General features: G+C 49.2%; 1 protein-coding gene across 5 annotated transcripts; it reads left to right on the top strand.

Moving 5' to 3' along the window:
• The first annotated feature begins 316 nt into the window (after positions 1 to 316).
• Positions 317 to 18,129, top strand: FBXO6 (F-box protein 6). 5 transcript variants are annotated; one of them, XM_061382716.1, is made up of 8 exons: positions 317 to 404; positions 3,196 to 3,329; positions 9,716 to 9,901; positions 13,339 to 13,633; positions 15,710 to 15,836; positions 16,352 to 16,447; positions 17,364 to 17,499; positions 17,727 to 18,129. In XM_061382716.1, the coding sequence occupies exons 4-8, from the start codon at positions 13,369 to 13,371 to the stop codon at positions 17,898 to 17,900; spliced, it is 798 nt and encodes a 265-aa protein (XP_061238700.1). In that variant the 5' UTR covers positions 317 to 404; positions 3,196 to 3,329; positions 9,716 to 9,901; positions 13,339 to 13,368; the 3' UTR covers positions 17,901 to 18,129. The 5 variants fall into 5 exon arrangements, with proteins under 5 accessions (XP_061238700.1, XP_061238699.1, XP_061238703.1 ...); XM_061382715.1 differs by lacking the exon at positions 317 to 404 and adding an exon at positions 491 to 586; XM_061382717.1 differs by lacking the exon at positions 317 to 404 and adding an exon at positions 508 to 609.
• The last annotated feature ends 12 nt before the right edge of the window (positions 18,130 to 18,141 follow it).

Genomic DNA, 18,141 nt, shown 5'->3' with positions numbered 1-18,141 from the left:
TTCCCAACCCAGGGATCAAACCCAGGTCTCCCACATTACAGGCGGATTCTTTACCAGCTGAGCCACAAGGGAAGCCCTGAATAGAGAAAAGAATTAACTTAATCTTAACAAAAAAACACAGAGTGGATTACCTTTGAGTTAATTGAGGGCTACCCGAGAGATGGTAGGAGCCAAGCTCAAGGCCAGAGTTTCAGCAGTCTCCCTCCAGACCCACTTCGCTCCCGGAGTCCAGGGATCCCGGGTAGTTGTCTAAGGAGTGGCCCCAGAGGGGAGGAGCTGGGTCAGGAGGCTTCCCGGGAAGGAGGAGAGAAGGTCAGTCCCCGCCGCTGAGCCGCCCGCCGCCTAGAAGGGAACGCTTGAGGCCTGGAGCTCCCCTGACGCGGCCCCAGACTCCCTGGCACACGGTGGGTGAAGGGGTTCCGGCGCTGGGTTGGCGAGGTTTAGGAGCGGCCCAGAGGGAGGCGGCCGGAGCGCGGCGCGGTGACGCAGGCGCGGGGCGGGGCGAGAGCGCACGGCACCTAGGAGGCCGCAGGCTCCAGGCCGATACCGAGCTCCGGTCCCGCGGAGCGCTCCTTCCCGTGCCCAGGTCTCAGCCCAGCCGGGGGACGGGTAGGGGGGCGACAGGCGCGGGATGGGGCTTGGATGTCAGGCGCTGCGGGTCTCTGGGTCTCCCAATGTTGACCGAACCCGAGAACAACGTCACTTGCGGGCCGACACCCGCGGCAGGCGGAGAGAGACGGAGGGAGCCCCTTCCGGGCGTGGCGGGGCGTGGCGGGGGCGGAGCCAGTCGCCGGGGTCTGGTCGCCGTGGCGCGTAATCCCTCGCCTCCCCACCTGGCTGTCCCGGAGCATCCTAGGCTTCCGGGGCCATTGCCGCCTCACCTCCAGAGCAGCACCCTGGCCAGGAGACAGTCTAGGGACTCTGGTCACCGTCACGCCCGCGGGGCCTGGGACGAGGCCAAACTTACCCAAGCCTCAGCTTCCGCTCTCGGAAATGGACTTAGTAACAGGGTCTCAAGGGGTTCTGGGGAGAGTCAATGGAGAAAAGGCTAGTGCGTGGCTTCTGGACTGGTACGCAGGAAGCCCAGTAGGTGCGAGAGGCTGCCTCCTAGCGCTGATGTAGACGTTTCCACTTAAAGAGTGCCCCAGGATGACCTTCACCCACCCCCCACCCCCCGCTACCCCCTCTGCAGTCAGGCTTTGGGAATGGGGTTCAGTAATAACATGGGTTGCCATGCCCTCCCTCAGGAGATCTTCTCGACCCAGGGATCGAACCCGCGTCTTTTATGTCTCCTGCTTTGGCAGGCAGGTTCTTTACCGCTAATGCCACCTGATGTTAGTCGCTCAGTCATGTCCAACTCTTTGCAACCCCACGGACTGTAGCCCACCAGTCTCCTCTGTCCATGGGATTCTCCAGGCAAGAATACTGGAGTGGGTTGCCATTTCCTTCTTCAGGGATCTTCCTGACCCAGGAATGAAACCTGGGTCTCCTACATTGCAGGCAGATTCTTTACTGTCTGAGCCACCTGGGAAGCCCAATATCATGGGACCAGACTTTGGACTACAGGTTAAGACACTTCTAACTTGGAGATACAACCAGTCCATCCTAAAGGAGATCAGTCCTGGATGTTCATTGGAAGGACTGATGTTGAAGCTGAAACTCCAATACTTTGGCCACCTGATGCGAAGAGCTGACTGATTTGAAAAGACCCTGATGCTGGGAAAGATTGAGGGCGGGAGCGGAAGGGGACAACAGAGGATGAGATGGTTGGATGGCATCACTGACTCAATGGACATGAGTCTGAGTAAACTCCAGGAATTGGTGATGGACAGGGAGGCCTGGCATGCTGTGGTTCATGGGGTTGCAAAGAGTCGGACACGACTGAGCGACTGAACTGAACTTTAAGCCCAGGGACTTTTATTTGGCCTAGACAATGCTTTTAGAAGTTACCAACTTTTAAAAATCGACAGATTTCATGTTTAAAAAAAAATGTTTAAAATTTCTCCTGAAAAATGGGAAGACCTGGCCACAAGGAGTATTTTTCCATCATTGCCCAAAGGACCAGGGGACCATAGGAGCCAGGCTCGAGGCCAGAGTCTCAACAGGAAACTAGGGTAGAGGTCTAGGGAGTGGCCCCGAGGGACAAGGGCTAGGTCAGGAGGACTCTTTGCCTTCCCAGAGGGAGGAGGAAGCAGAGAGAAGGTGAGTCCTTGCAGGAGCTACATGTACCTTGTGGTGGTGGTGGTGGTGGTTTAGTCACTAAGTTATGTCCACCTCTTTGCGACCCCATGGACTATAGCCCACCAGGCTCCTGTCCATGGGATTTACCAAGCAAGAATACTGGAGTGGGTTGCCATTTCCTACTCCGGGGGATCTTCTCGACCCGGGGAAAAGTACTTTATTTATCTGTTTATTTTTTTCTCTGCTGCTGCTAAGTCGCTTTAGTTGTGTCCGACTGTGCAACCCCATAGACGGCAGCCCACCAGGCTCCCCTGTCCCTGGGATTCTCCAGGCAAGAACTCTGGAGTGGGTTGCCATTTCCTTCTCCAATGCATGAAAGTGAAAAGTGAAAGTGAAGTCGATCAGCCATGTCCGACTCTTAGGGACCCCATGGACTGTAGCCCACCAGGCTCCTCCGTCCATGGGATTTTCCAGCCAAGAGTACTGGAGTGGGGTGCCATCACCTTTTCCGATTTTTTTTTTTTTTTTCCTCTAGGATTAGTAAAATGCTTCTTCCTGGGCAGGTGCCAGTGTGCCCACCCTCATTTTTTATGGGATGAATGTGTTGAGAAGACTGTGAACAGTGTGAAAATTAATAAAGGGAAACTGATAGTACAATCCCAGCATCAAGAGGCATACTGGGCATTTCTGGCAGAAAGTGACAATACTGCTGCAAACAGAAAGCAAAAAAGATCTTCTCCTTGTTTGGCAACAGCTCAGCCAGTGAGAGACTAACAACTCAACCAATGGCAAGCCATTATGCTTCCAACTCCTAGTATCTTCCAGTGAATTTTTTTGTTTATAACAGCCCCACCCAACTTTCCCTTCTCCTCTATAAAAAGAGTCCCTTCTCCTTTACCGGAGTACGACTTGTAAGTAGCTTGCTGAAGTTGCATAGCCTGAATTGCAGTTCTTTGCTGCTCCAAAATAAACCGGTTTTGCTAGTAAAAAAAAGTGACCATTTTACTGTTTTAGGTTAACTTACACAGAGGTTTCACGGAGATCCAGAGAAGATCTTCCAACAACTCCAAGGCTGGTGAGCAAACAAGTGCCGCAACTCAAGGAACCCACTGGGCTCACTACTTTCTTGCCAGCCTGGCAGTTTGAGGGTAAGTTTTCCTCCTGGATCCAAGCTCCGCTCTTTCTGCAGCTCTCCAGGCTTTATTTGGGGGCTTCCCTAGTAGTTTCAGACAGTAAAGCATCCGCCTGTAATGCAGGAGCCCCGGGTTCGATCCCCAGGTCAGGAAGACCCCCTGGAGAAGAAAATGGCAACCCACTCCAGTATTCTTGCCTGGAAAATCCCTATGGACAGAGGAGTGTGGCGGGCTACAGTCCATGCGGTAGCAGAGTTGGACACAACTGAGCGACTAACACACAGGCTTTATTTGGAATCAGTTTGAAGGCGCCATCCTTTTTTATTAAGGCCTTGTTTGTCTGTGCATACTTAGTTAGCCCTTAGGCCTCACTCCATGTTGAAATCAGACTGTTCCTAACTGTGCTAGCTTCCAGTCCAACTACTTTTAGAACCAGGCTTTTCCTATTGAAACTGTGCTGATATTTGGCCTGGGGGCTGTTTAAGAATGATTCTTTTGCTCCAGAGAAAAAGCCCTGAAAAATGGGATCCTAGTTATACAAAAATGTTTTGACAGTGCTCCCCTTTTCAGGGACCTGAGGCAATTTTATGTTAAAAGAAAAAAAAAAAACCTACTGTCTCTCCTTGTAAGCATTTTTAACTAAATGGACCAACTGAAACAGATGTAATTTAGAACATCAGTGACCAATGTAGGAAACTTTTGAACTCCCCAGATTTCCTTTCTTAAAATTGTTCAAAGTAACTGAGGCAAACATTAAAGACAAAACAGTTTCTGAGGCCTTTTTTCCCCTGCCCTCTCTTCTTCATCTGTGGATGCTGGCTCCCCAATGCTCCCTTGCTCTGAACCTATCGGAACATGCTCCTTAAAGTCAATCTTCCGAGGATTGAAATAAATCCCAGATTACCTATGTTCCCTGGACCAATTGTGAGCCATAGTTAAAGCGTTTCCTAAAGTAACTGAGGATCCCCCATAGGTTTGCTGGAGATTTTAATACAGTTTTTCAAACCTGCCAGTCTGGTTTCTCAGATTGATATCAATCCATGTGCTTGTTGGTGAGTGTCAAGTAAGCACTGGATGAAAGTAGCCCCATGGGAACATTCTGGAAGGGTTTTAGTAGAGCAAAACCCTACCTTTTGGCAAGAGGCTAGAACACTCATTGAAAACCTCCACTGAGCAATGACAGTAGCTTTTCCTAAGCCTGTTGACTGGAACGAGATGCAGCCTTACACACAAAAATCTGATGATTATTCTGTTCATGATTAGTCTAACCGACCTAAGGTTAATTTTTTAAAATATATGTATTTTATTGACATATAGTTGACTTACAGTGTTTCAGGTGCACAACAAGGTTGTTCAGTGATACAAATACACATATTATTTTTGAAATTATTTTCCATCATGTGTTATTACAAGATATTGACTATAGTTCACTATGCTACATAGTAAACCTTTGTTGCATATCTATTTTTTAATTAAAAATCTAGCATTCTATTCATACTAAGTCAAACAAGTGGAATCAAAATGTCATAAATTTTTCAGTTAGGCAAAAATGTGTAAGTTTTCTAAAGTATATATAATACATATTTGTATATGTATACAAAAGCTTTTCTACTACACTTGATAAAGGCTTGAGAAAGAACGTCAAAAAAAAAGAGATGGAGATATTGGAGAACATAAACTAGATGAAATGGGAACACTGAATATGAAATAGAAAAAGTGAAACAAACTAGATACAAGTAAAAGATCATCATATAGCCCAGTTGTTTTTAAACAGTGACTGCCCATTAGAAGCATTTCTGGTGCTCTGGAGGGAAAAAGCAATCTCTGGGCATTTGTATGATTTCAGGTTATTTTTAAAGAAATATTCAACTTCCTTCGGATGTTGAGTCCCCTTGGGTAACTGTTACTTCCATGTTTATTAATGGACTGGACTGGGATCTTTTTATTTTAGTTAAAAGCATGAGAATGGAATGGGAAACTGTGTCCACTCTTAGATTCATTTGGTAAATCAGATTACTTGCTTCCTAAATGAGCCACCAGAAAGAAAGGCCTCTAAAATTCTTAATCTTCAGCTCCAGCAAGTGAAGGTCCCTAAACAGATCCAAAACCTTCTAGTTTCTGGTATTGCAGAGAATCAGGGTATCAGAAAAAAGATTTTTACCCATTTAAGCATTTCAGGAGCTTTCAGTCTTCTCATCACGTCTCTCATCAGCCTTTCCAGTATCCTTCTAATGCCCAGTGAGAGGGCTCCAAGAACTACAGGGGCTTTTCCCAATCCTCCCTGTTGATCAGCTCGACAATCCCACTGCTGGGCATACACACCGAGGAAACCAGAATTGAAAGAGACACGTGTACCCCAATGTTCATCACAGCACTGTTTATAATAGCCCAGGACATGGAAGCAACCTAGATGTCCATCAGCAGATGAATGGATAAAGAAAGCTGTGGTACATATACACAATGGAGTATTACTCAGCCATTAAAAAGAATACATTTGAATCAGTTCTAATGAATCAGTTCTAATGAGGTGGATGAAACTGGAGCCTATTATACAGAGTGAAGTAAGCCAGAAAGAAAAACACCAATACAGTATGCTAACACATATATATGGAATTTAGAAAGATGGTAACGATAACCCTGTATGCGAGACAGCAAAATGCGAGACACAGATGTATAGAACAGTCTTTTGGACTCTGTGGGAGAGGGAGAGGGTGGGTTGATTTGGGAGAATGGCATTGAAACATGTATAATATCATATAAGAAACGAATCGCCAGTCCAGGTTCAATGCAGGATACAGGATGCTTGGGGCTGGTGCACTGGGATGACCCAGAGGGATGGTATGGGGAGGGAGGTGGGAGTGGGGTTCAGGATTGGGAACACATGTACACCCGTGGCGGATTCATGTTGATGTATGGCAAAACCAATACAATATTGTAAAGTAATTAGCCTCCAATTAAATAAATCTAAATTAAAAAAAAAAAAAAGAAAGAAACATCTCTCCAGATTAGGAAGGAATTTCTGTCCTTACTGAGAGCAGAGCCACACTCTTGGAGCTCAGCCCCACTGCAGAGAACTAATACAGTTCAGATAGGGGATCTCTAATAACCTTCATCAGGCTCCTGTCTCCAAGCCTTCTCCCTTTTGTTTGGGCCTTTTGAGAGATACACACCCATTCTCTTAGCTCCTCCAACTCCATTCATTATTAGGTTAAGGCTTCTTGGAAGAGTATTATACCAGAATTTCTTCCTCCCAAAAGGTGGAAATAATTCTAGAATTTGACACTAGCCATCAAAATAGCCAGCCAGGTAAATGAAAAGACCTTTTGACATCTTTTATTTGTTCTGTGTCTAACACTACAGGGGCTGATTCTGGAAATACCAATTGTTTGTCCCTGATCAATCAACTACCACCCTCCTTAAGGGCCAAATCTCAAACTGATACTGGCAAAATTCACAGTGTACCTCCATTAAGATTCAAATAGATCCCTCTAAACTCTCCAGAATTAATCAATAGTCTATAAGTAAAAAAGCCCTTCAAGGTGTAAAGCCCATAATAGAAGATTTCAAGGCTCATGGTCTCATTATCCATTGCAATAGTCCCTGTAATACCCCTATTTTACCCGAGGGGTAAAACCCAGGTGCTGAAGATGGCTTGTCCAGGACCTCCAAGCATCAAACACTGCTATCTCTCAACACCCAGTTATTCCTAACCCCCACATGCTACTGACGTCTGTTCCCTGTGGAAGCAAGTTTTTCACTGCGATTGATCTATGCATGTATTTTTCAGTACTCCAGTTGATAAAACTAACCGGTAATCTTTTTGCCTTCACCTGGAATGGACAACAGTACACCTGTACAGTGATGCCCCAGGGTTTCACAGAAAGTCCTTACTTTTCACATTTCTTGAAAGCTGATTTAGATGATATAAAGTTTTCTACAGATTCTCCTTTGTTAAAATACATAGATGACTTGCTCTTGTGCTCTCCTTCTCAAACCTCCTCACAGGAAGACAGCATTCACTTGCTAAAACTTTGAAACATAAAGTCTCCAAAGAAAAACTGCACTTTGCTCAATTTCAGCTTTGATATCTAGATCACTTGATCTCAGAACAGGGACTATGTTTAGATCCAGATAGGCTCCATAATGGCTTCCTAGGTGGCACTGCTGATAAAGAACCCACCTGCAAATGCAGGAGATGGAAGAGATGTGAAGTTCCATCCCTGGGTTGAGAAGGTCCCCTGGAGGAGGGCATGGCAACCCACTCCAATATTCTTCCCATGGACAGAGGAGCTTGGCAGGCTACAGCCCATAGAGTTGCGAAGAGTCAAACAAGACTGAAGTGACTTACACTTGCACAACAGGCTCCATGACATCCTAAACTTCCCCAAATCAAAAACTAAGCACCAGTTATGAGGCTTTCTCAGCTCTCTAGTTACTATTGAAATCAAATTCCAAATTTCTCTCTATGGCTCAGCCCTTACGTGATTTATTAAAAACCGGTAAAGTTGACTCCGTTAATTGGACAGGTCAAGATGATACAGCTTTTGAAGACTTAAAGAAAATCTTAATGAGACCACCTGCACTTGAACATCCTAATCACCAGCTTCCCATTTTCCTCTTTGTGTATGAGAAGGCAGGGACTGTCCTCAGACCACTCACCCAAAAACATGGGGACCATCATCGACCTGCAGGGTTTTGTAGCCAACAGCTGGACCCTGCGGTGCAGGAATACCTCCCCCCGACCTCCACCCATGTCTCAGCCATTCCTGCCACTGCCCTCTGCTTAAGGCCACTGAAGAGATAACCATGGGATTCCATTCAACCACGTTTGTACCCCAGGTAGTGGAAGCCCTCCTGAATTCTCATCCACTCAACACTTTTCAGTCAGTTGCCTCACCTCGTATGAAATCCTTTTGCTGACTGCTCCCCACATAACCCTTTCACATTTACTAACTTCAGCCCAGCTGCTCTTCTCCCCTCCTTCACCACGAAACCCCTGCACTACCTGACCCTCACAGGTCACTCTTTGACTCCACATAATCATTTAGAGGAGATACCTCTAATCACTGCAGATTTTTCATGGTTTACTGATGGTCCTTATTTAAAGGGAGAAAATGGTAAATACTGTGCTGTGTATGCTATTACAACTCCTTTTGATATTGTTGAAGCAACACCTTTGTTCATTGTTCACTGGCTAAATCCTGTCTGACTTTTTGTCACCCCATGGACTACAGTATGCCAGGCTTCCCTGTCTTTCACTGTGTCCCAGAGTTTGCTCAAACACATGTCCATTGAGTCAGTGATGCGATCCAACCATCTCATCCTCTCTTGCCCTCTTCTCCTCCTGCCCCCAATCTTTCCCAGCAACAGGGTCTTTGCATTAGGTGGCCAAAGTACTGGAGCTTCAGCATCAGTCCTTCCAGGGAATATTCAGGGTTGATTTCCTTTAGGATTGACTGGTTTGATCCCCTTGGAACATCTTTACCTATGGCTTAATTACCCTACAGGTTGAACTATATGTTCTCATGGAGGCTTCAAAGTTTAGCCAAGGCAAAACTGCTTACATTTATACTGACAGTATGCCTTTGGAGCAGCCTATGACTTTGAGATAACATGTGACCCCCTGGACTATAGCCTGCCAGGTTCTCCTGTCCTTAGGATTTTCCAGGCAAGAATCCTGGAGTGGGTTGCCATTCCCTCCTCCAGGGGATCTTCCCAACCCAGGGATCAATCCTCTGTCTCCCATTTACCACTGAGTCACTGCGCAAGTCCCCACAGCTAATAAAAAGAGATATATTTTAATATTGTGTGTGTTAGTCACTCAGTTGTGTCCGACTCTTTGCAACCCCATCAACTACAGCTCGATAGGCTCCTCTGTCCATGGGATTCTCCAGGCAAGAATACTAGAGTGGGTTGCCATTTCCTTCTCCAGGGGATCTTCCCCACCCAAGGATCAAATGCAGGTCTCCTGCACTGAAGGCAGATTCTTTACCATTTGAGCTGCCCGAGGAGCTCAGAAAAACAAAAATCTAAGTACATCAGCTACTGGAATACTGGAGTGGGTTGCCATGCCTTCATTGAGGGGATCTTCCCAACTCAGGGATCAAACCCAGGTCCCCTGCACTGCAGGCAGATTCTTTAGCAGCTGAGCCACCAGAGAATCCCAAGAATACTGGAGTGGGTAGCCTATCCCTTCTTCAGGGGATCTTCTCAACCCAGGAATCAAACCAGGGTCTCCTGCATTGCCTGCAGATTCTTTACCAGCTGAGCTACTATGAAGAACATTGCTCTACCAGAGCATTGTTATTTTTAATGGAAGCAATTAAGCCTTTATTATAAAATCTTCTTCATAGTGTGCTCTTGGGAGATGAAGACCTTAAGTATCACACCTTTCAACCTAGAGATTTCATCTATTGGAAAAGACACCTCAAGAAGGACTCTCTTCAGCCTCCCTGGAAAGGCCCCAGCTGCTGCTAACCTCCCCTTGTGCTGCCAGACTCCAGAGAAGAGACTCTTGGATTCATGTGACGCATCTAAAGAAAGCACCAGACCCTGACTGGACCTGCACACCATCTGGTGACCTGAAGGTAAAGATTTCCTGGAATTGAAGCAGATGACATGCAATGAGGCGGCTTGCCCCAGATGTCTAGACAAGGCCTGTTAGAAGGTTCAATATTCACAGATGTGACTGTCTTTCATCTAGACTATAAAACTGACCCTGGATTCTTAGCCAGTTGAGTCTCTACATTTGCAACCTATAATCTGTACCACTGATGAAACATCTGATTCCAAAGATTTTCTTGGAGATAACAATACTGTCTAATTACTCCATGTTTATTCCTACACTGTGTCATTCCAAAGTTCTTGTTAATTCCTTCAGTTTTGAGCATAACTTTGCTTCCCAGTTGGCACTAGTGGTAAAGAACTCACCTGCCAATGCAGGAGACAAAAGAGATTCGGGTTCAATCCCTGGGTGGGGAGGATCCCCTGGAGGAGGGCAGGGCAACCCACTCTAGTATTCTTGCCAGGAGAATCCCATGGACAGAGGAGCCTTGTGGGCTACAGTCCATAGGATCACAAGAGTTGGACACAACTGAAGTGACATAGCAACAGATTGCTGTATTCACTCTTATAAGATACAGACTTTTAGATAGGAAATTCCTGAGAGGTGTCCTCCTGCCCACCCATCCCCCTTGATACTTAAATGTGACCACAGTGGGTATCCAATATGTGCACTTTCCCTCTGACATAGGACAAGACACTCAGGAAAGGTCCTTCCTGGCATCCAGGGACAAAAGGTGATTGAATGCTAGTTAAAAAAACAAAAAACCCTGAGTCTTGATCAGGGATGCTCTTGGAGAAAGATCTTGATCAAAAGGGAGAAATGTGAAAATTAATCAAGGGAAACCTTATTAAAATGGACTGGGGAGGACAGAAAGGGGAGTACTTGACAGTCAATACACATCCCAACAGGAAGAATCAATACAGATCTCCAGCAGGAAGTAACGCTACTAGCGCCAGCAGAGGGAAGAAAATTTTTCTCCTTTCCTGGCAACAGCTTAGCCGATGGGAGACTGTCACAACTCAGCCATTGAAAAGTCACCATATTTGGAACTCCCAGTTTCCTCCAGCAAGCTTTATAACTGTCCCTCCTGACTTCCATGTCTCTTCTATAAAAGAATTCCCTCTCCTTTGCTTGGGCTTCCCTTGTGGCTCAGCTGGTAAAGAATCTGCCTGCAATGCAGGAGATCTGGGTTCTGGGTTGGGACGATGCCCTGGAGAAGGGAATGGCTATCCACTCCAGTATTCTGGCCTGGAGAATTCCATGGACTGTATAGTCCATGAGGTCACAGTCTGACACGACTGAGGGACTTTCACTTCACTTTCTCCTTTGCTTAAGAAAATTTACAAGTGTTTCACCAGTTGTATGTCCCAAATTGCAATTCTTTGCCAGTGTTAGTGTTAGTCTCTCAGTTGTGTCTGACTCTTTGTGACTCCATGGACTGTACCCCACCAGGCTCCTCTGTCCATGGACTGTTCCAGGCAAGAATACTGGAGTGGGTTGCCATGCCCTCCTCCAGAGGATCTTCCCGACCAAGGGATCGAACTTGGGTCTCCCACATTGCAGGCAAATGGTTTACTGTCCAAGCCACCAGAGAAGCAGTTCCTTGCCACTCCCAAATAAATCTCTTCTGCTGGTAAAATATCCAGCTGTTTTATTGTTTTACGTTAACAACTGCTTTTTTGGCCAAAGTCACAGTGGAAAATGAAAAGTCTCCCCAGTGTCCCTACATGTGGGAGGAGACTATTCCCTCCCCCCACCGTAAGCAGATAAGGCCTGAGTGATAGTGGCTACAGGCCCACCCCACCCCACACTCTGAGGGAATCCCCTTAGACAGCTGGATAACCACGACCCCCCCAGGCAAGATTCAGGCCAAGGTGGTGACACCACTCTAATTTTCCCAAACCCCTGTGCAATTCAGGGCTTCCTTGGTGACTCATTGGTAAAGAATCTGCAATGCAGGAGATCTGGGTTCAATTCTTGGGTTGGAAAGATCCTCTGGAGAAGGAAATGGCTACCCACTCCAATATTCTTGAGTGGAGAATCCCATGGACAGAACCTGGCAGGCTATAGTCCACGGGGTCACAAAGGAGAGTCAGACATGTCTAAGCAACTAAACTAGAACAAAAGGGCTAATGATGCTGTGGAGCACTTCTCGACCAGCCTTGTGCTCAATGCTTTACTTGTGCCCACTCAGTCCTCCCAGCCCTTTTGAGGTCAGGACAGCTACTACCTCCATTTGGGGCAGTGAGAGGGATTACTTTCCCAGGACAGGGAAGCCTGGTGCGCTGCAGTCCATGGGGTCACAAAGAGTTGGACATGACTTAGCAATTAGACAATAATCTTCCCAGATAATCATTGAAGACCACAACTAAAACACAAGCAATCTTATATCTTCACCCTCAATCTGCTTTTCAGTTTCTGGGCATTTCAGAGTGACCTGAAGCCCAAGCCAGAACTGTCCGGGGGTGGGGGTGGGGTGGGGAACCTCCTTAAGGGGATATTTATCACATTCGTTTTCCAGGCTAAAGTGAACAATTTGGGGAGAGGAAGTTTGTTATCTCGGGACTAGCCCATTACTTAAGTTGTGAGCTAGTCTGTGGATGCAATAAAGATTTTATATTCTAACGGTGAATTCACAGCATTAAAATATCACTGAAACCTTTTGCAGAGCTTACAGACAACAGCATGGTCTTGGCAAAATCTTACAGTTCATCAGGCCCACCAACTAAAAATTAAGCCATTAATTTTTAATGGGGGGATGGAGCCTCTTAAAAAATTAGTCCCTGAAGACTTTATCGATATTTTTGCACTCTTTCAAATGTGCATAACATGTGACCACTTTATTGTGAGGGTCTACCGTATACTAATGTGTGTGCTGCTAAGTCGCTTCCGTGGTATCCGACTCTCTGCGACCCCATAGACGGCAGCCCACCAGGCTCCCCCATCCCTGGGATTCTCCAGGCAAGAACACTGGAGTGGGTTGCCATTTCCTTCTCCAATGCATGAAAGTGAAAAAATAAAGTGAAGTTGCTCAGTCGTGTCCGACTCCTAGCGACCCCATGGACTGCAGCCCACCAGGCCCCTCCGTCCATGGGATTTTCCAGGCAAGAGTACTGGAGTGGGTTGCCATTGCCTTCTCCGCTAATGTGTGTACTCAATCGCTAAGTCGTGTCCGTTTGCAACCCCATCGACTGTAGCCCGTCAGACTCCTCTGTCCCTGGGATTTCCCAGGCAAGAATATTGGAGTGGGTTGCCATTTCCTTCTCTGGGGGATCTTCCTGACCCAAATCCGTGTCTCCTGCGTTTCCTGCATTGGCAGGTGGATTCTTTACCACTGAGCCACCTGGGAAGCCCACCGTGTACTAGAAGGGGGCTCAGATGTTTCCTGGCCTGGGTTCCTGGGGATCTGTGGGGTCCACCTTCCTGGTCGGAGCTCATGACCAGTGTTGCTCCCCACAGGCCTGTGTGTGCACCTCACCCCCCGCAACCATGGCCCTGGTCAGCATCAACCAGCTGCCCGAGAACATCCTGCTGGAGGTGTTCATGCACGTGCCCGCCCGCCAGCTGCTGCGGAACTGCCGCCCCGTATGCTGCCTCTGGCGTGACCTCATTGACCTCGTGTCCCTCTGGAAGCGCAAGTGCCTGCGGGAGGGCTACGTCACCGAGGACTGGGACCAGCCTGTGTCCGACTGGAAGGTCTTCTACTTTCTGTGCAGTCTCCGCAGGAACCTGCTGCGCAACCCGTGTGCCGAAGGTGAGCAGGGGCTGCTTCCCTCCCTTTCCTGAACCTCAGGACCTTTGCACTTGCTGTTCCCACACTACCTGGACTGTTCCCTCACCCCCCTGCCCCAACACTCACGCTCCCTTGGTCCTTCTCATCCATCAGATCTCAGTTCAGAGATGTGCCCTGATCCTGCATCTGAAAACAGTGTCCCCCACCTCTGTCACATCGCCCCATTTCCTTCTTTCATTGCACTGATCATAACCTAGAATTACTCAATCTCTTGTTTTTTTTTTCCCCTCTGCTACAAATTTCAAGTTCCTGGGGCCTGACAGATCTTGCCACTTGGCACCCTGTGCCCACATAGCAAGTGCTCAGGACACATTGGTTGAATGAATGAGCATACACCCGGCCCCCCTTCCCATCTAGTTCAGTCTTTGCTGCCTAAGGGCTATGTGCAAGCTGGCTATGTACCTGGTCTGAGTCATTATCTTCCTGTCACCTCATGATACAGAGGACGAATTTTGAGAGGTGACTACGATCACGTGGTTTGAGGCTCCAGTTTTGCTTACATTCTCTTATATTTGCCAGGGTTTGTTTATTTTTTTCCCCTTTGTTAGCACCTTCATTTCATATCAGGCATCATGCTTCCTGCTGGGATATAGCAGCAACTGATTAAGAGGCCTAGTCTGTATGCTTAGAACCCTTTTCATGCTTGTTTTCTCTCTCTGTTCTCACGAGCATGATGTAGGTTAGCCAAAGAAAAAAGGCAGGGTCCATTTTATAGATGGGGAGTATGAGGCCCCCCCAAGATGAGTGTCTTGCCCAAAGATCTAGAACTGCCCAGCTTCTGGAGTCTGGTCCTGACTACTAAAGTTCCTCAGCCCCATAGACAGCGCCCCACTCAGTCTCCTGGCCTGCCCCCAATTCTGCTCAGAAGCTGCCCAGCAGGTCCAGGCCACCAGCTTGGCTCATCCAGCCCTGCAGAGCTGGCCACCCAGCCTTGCTCAGCTCTCCCAGTGGGCCTGCCCTGGGTAGTAGCCCAGCTCCTGGATTTCTGAATTCTTCCGGTTCTCTGCTGGGGGGCCCCCAGGGAACCTGGGGAATAGATGTGGGCTCCTAGTAGAGGGAGTAGTGTAGTAGTGTTAGTCGCTCAGTCGTGTCCAACTCTTTGCAACCCTGTGGACTATAGCTCCCCAGGCTCCTCTGTCCATGGGATTCTCCAGGCAAGAATACTGGAGTGGGTTGCCATTCCCTTCTCCAGAGAATCTTCCTGACCCAGGGATTGAACCCAGGTCTCCTGCACTGTAGGCAGATTCTTTACCATATGAGCTCCAGGGAAGTCCTAGTAGAGGGAACAAAGGAATAATTTGGAAAAGCTCCCCTGGTGATTGTTCTGGAAAGCCTGGAGAGGAATCACTTTTTCGGGGGAGACAGAAAGGACAGCCTTATGCCTCCAAACCTACTCTGCCAACCTGGTGGGGAACCTGTCCGCAAATACACAGTTACTACACAGCACCAACCCAGAGGATGCCCGGACCCCGAGTCCTCCGTCCTGCCCAGGGCAGCAGGTTCCCACCACCCACCAGCAAACCCCCCTTGGATCTCAGTTCCGTAGTTGACCTCCCAGACGTTGACTTCAGGGGGACTGCCAGAAAGTGGTCTGAGGTGGGATGAACTCACCTCTAACCGTTCAGAACAGAATTACCCTCACGGGCCCTGCGTCATTCAGTGGTTTGAGAACTGAAACTTGGGTATTTCCCAGAGCCCCGCCGGCAATACGGAAGTGAGGAAAGTTTGGTTTAGAATTTCTGCTTATACTTTTTTTTTTTTTTTTGCCACCAGCTTCACGTCAGGAATTTAGCCGGTCAGAAACAAAGTGGGAAAGTGGGAGGGGAGGGTCCCAGATCAGAGCTGATGTGATGAGCACAGGTCGGAATGTGGAGCAGTGGGGGGTGGGTCTTTGCAGGGTGGCTTCAAAGTGGCGTGGGGGGCATGCCTTGAGATCTGAGCCTCCCCAACCCCTGCCCCGCCTCCCAAGACCAAGTGGAGAGGGCCAGACTGAGCATTCACACAAGGGATCTCCCTGGGGCTTCTGTTTTTTCCTAGAGGATATGAAATCCTGGAAAATCGACTCCAACGGAGGGGACCAGTGGAAGGTGGAGAGCCTCCCCGGAGCACACGGCACAGGCTTTCCTGACTCCAAAGTCAAGAAGTACTTTGTCACGTCCTATGAGTAAGACAGAATGAGTCGAGAAGCTGTGTGGAAGGAGGAGGGTCCAGACACCTGCCAAATCCCAAGGCCTAAGTGAGGGCCTGCCCATGAAGCTCCAGGGAGAGGGTTCCCAAAACCAGCTCAGGTTCTACTGCTGCCTAGAGCAGGAGTCAACTCAGCAGCCACGTTAAGAGACAGCAGGGGTGGAGAGCAGATTGAGGAGGCAGGGAGCCTGTTTTGGTGGTGAGGCTAAGTCAAGGGAGATACAGGCTGTCCCCAGTCTAGGGACCTGAGTTTACAGGTGCCCTCCTTAGGGTGCTGGGAGACTGGGCCTAAGGACTGGGATGGATGCAGCCCAACACAAGTGGGTCAGGCTCCCCGCATGTTCCCCACGGGGCTGCCAGGAAGCAGGAGCCAGAGTCCACAGCAGCAGTGACTGGCCCGCAGTGATTGAGCGGGGACTGCTGGGTCCCTTGAACTACCCCCCTGGGTCCAGGCCATGCCTGCAAACACATGCCTTTCCCTTTGCTCCCCAGCATGTGTCTCAAGTCCCAGATAATAGACCTCAAAGCTGAGGGCTACTGGGAGGAGCTACTGGACAAGTTCCGGCCGGACATCGTGGTTAAGGACTGGTGAGTGGGGGCCCCCACCTGAGTCCCACACTCTGCAGCCCTCCCTCTTTTCTTCCTGAGATCCCCTGTAGGGAGTACCTGCTGAACCCGGCAGTGTCCTGGGGCACGGGCTGCCCTCCTTCCTGCTGACAGAGCCAGCACTTACTCATTCAACACCTGCCTCCCACCACCACCACTGCCCTGCACCAGTAGATTTTAACCCCAGTTTACAGATGGGGAGACTGAGGCCTACAGATGTGTTGTCACAAACAGGCATGGGAGCAAAAGATACCAGAACCCAGCCTCCTTGGACCTCACAGATACTCACATGCCTCCTTGCCTGTCTGCTGCCCCTGCCCCTTTAACCGTTCATCCCACAACTCTATCCCAAGCTCCTGTTCTGTGCCCAGTGCTTTGCAACACTCTGGCCTGGCTCAGGGCAGAAGCTGAGCCCCAGTGCCAACCAGGCCCACCACTCTGAGGGTAGAGGGTGGGGTTTGAGGTGTGCAGAGCTACAGAGGTTTCGGAGGATACAGTGGGGCTGACCAGAGGCTGAGCTCTGTGTCAGCCCCATCACACAAGCCCTCCCTCCCAAACCTCCATTAAAATGTACAGGTGACACACATCTGACAGCCCAGGCCTTTATCTCTGTAGAGAGCCTGTTGCTTTTTAGGTTGAAAAAAAAAAGATTACATTGAAATCTCCACTGGAACACCCAAGAAGGTTGTTGCCCCTTTTCTCAGATGGGCTCATTGAGGCCCAGAGCAGACTGTACTCCAACGGGCACAGTGGGGCACAGGGAGCACTGTAGCCACCTGGGCCTCATGGGCAGAGCAGGGCAATGAAACTCGGGGCCCCAGTTAATGGGCCTGCTGGTTGCCTGCTTCCAGGGCCGCCTGTCTTGGGGTCCCTAGTCCTGAGCCCCGTCCTCCCACAGGTTCGCCCCTAGAGCAGATTGTGGCTGCACCTACCAGATCCGAGTACAATTGGCCTCGGCCGACTACCTCGTCCTGGCCTCCTTCGAGCCCCCGCCCGTGACCATCCACCAGTGGAACGATGCCAAGTGGACAGAGGTGAGGCCTCACCTGCTTGCCCCTCGCCACCTGCTTCTCCCAAGGCCAGGATGGCAGGAAATCAGGGGCAGCCCCAGGGCCCAGAATGCCCCAGTCCACTGCCTGGAGCTCCTGCCTTCTGGCCGGGAGGCTCTCCCTTGCAGGACCTGGCTCCACCCTTCCCTTCCTCAGCTCAGCCATCATCACTTCTCCAGTCCTAGTGATTGCTGTCTCTCCCCTCCCCCCAGGTTTCCCACACCTTCTCGGATTACCCTCCAGGAGTCCGCCACATCTTCTTTCAGCACGGGGGCAAGGACACCCAGTTCTGGGCAGGCTGGTATGGGCCCCGTGTCACCAACAGCAGCATTGTCATCAGCCACAGGGTGACCAGGAACCCGCCCCACGCCATGGCGCAGCCCTAGACCTTGCCGGGGCCAGAGGAGGCACCCCACCTTCCCTCCACACTCCATCTCCATAAGCCATCTCTGACTGTCCTCTGACAGCCATTCATCCGTCCTCTTTCTGGGCTAGCCGAGTGCCAAAGGTCCCTTGCAGGCAAGAGCTGAGCCTGTAGGGGGCAGCCCCAGCCCTGACCTGGGCTTACTGTCACATAGCTCTGACTTTTTGTTGTAATAAACGTTTTCAGCAGAACTCGCCTGGGAC

The sequence above is a fragment of the Bos javanicus genome, chromosome 16 (genome assembly GCF_032452875.1).
Source record: "Bos javanicus breed banteng chromosome 16, ARS-OSU_banteng_1.0, whole genome shotgun sequence".
Classification (NCBI taxonomy): Eukaryota; Metazoa; Chordata; class Mammalia; order Artiodactyla; family Bovidae; genus Bos; species Bos javanicus.
The sequence above is the reverse complement of the archived record's forward strand: the minus strand, read 5'-3'. Positions and strand labels throughout refer to the sequence as shown.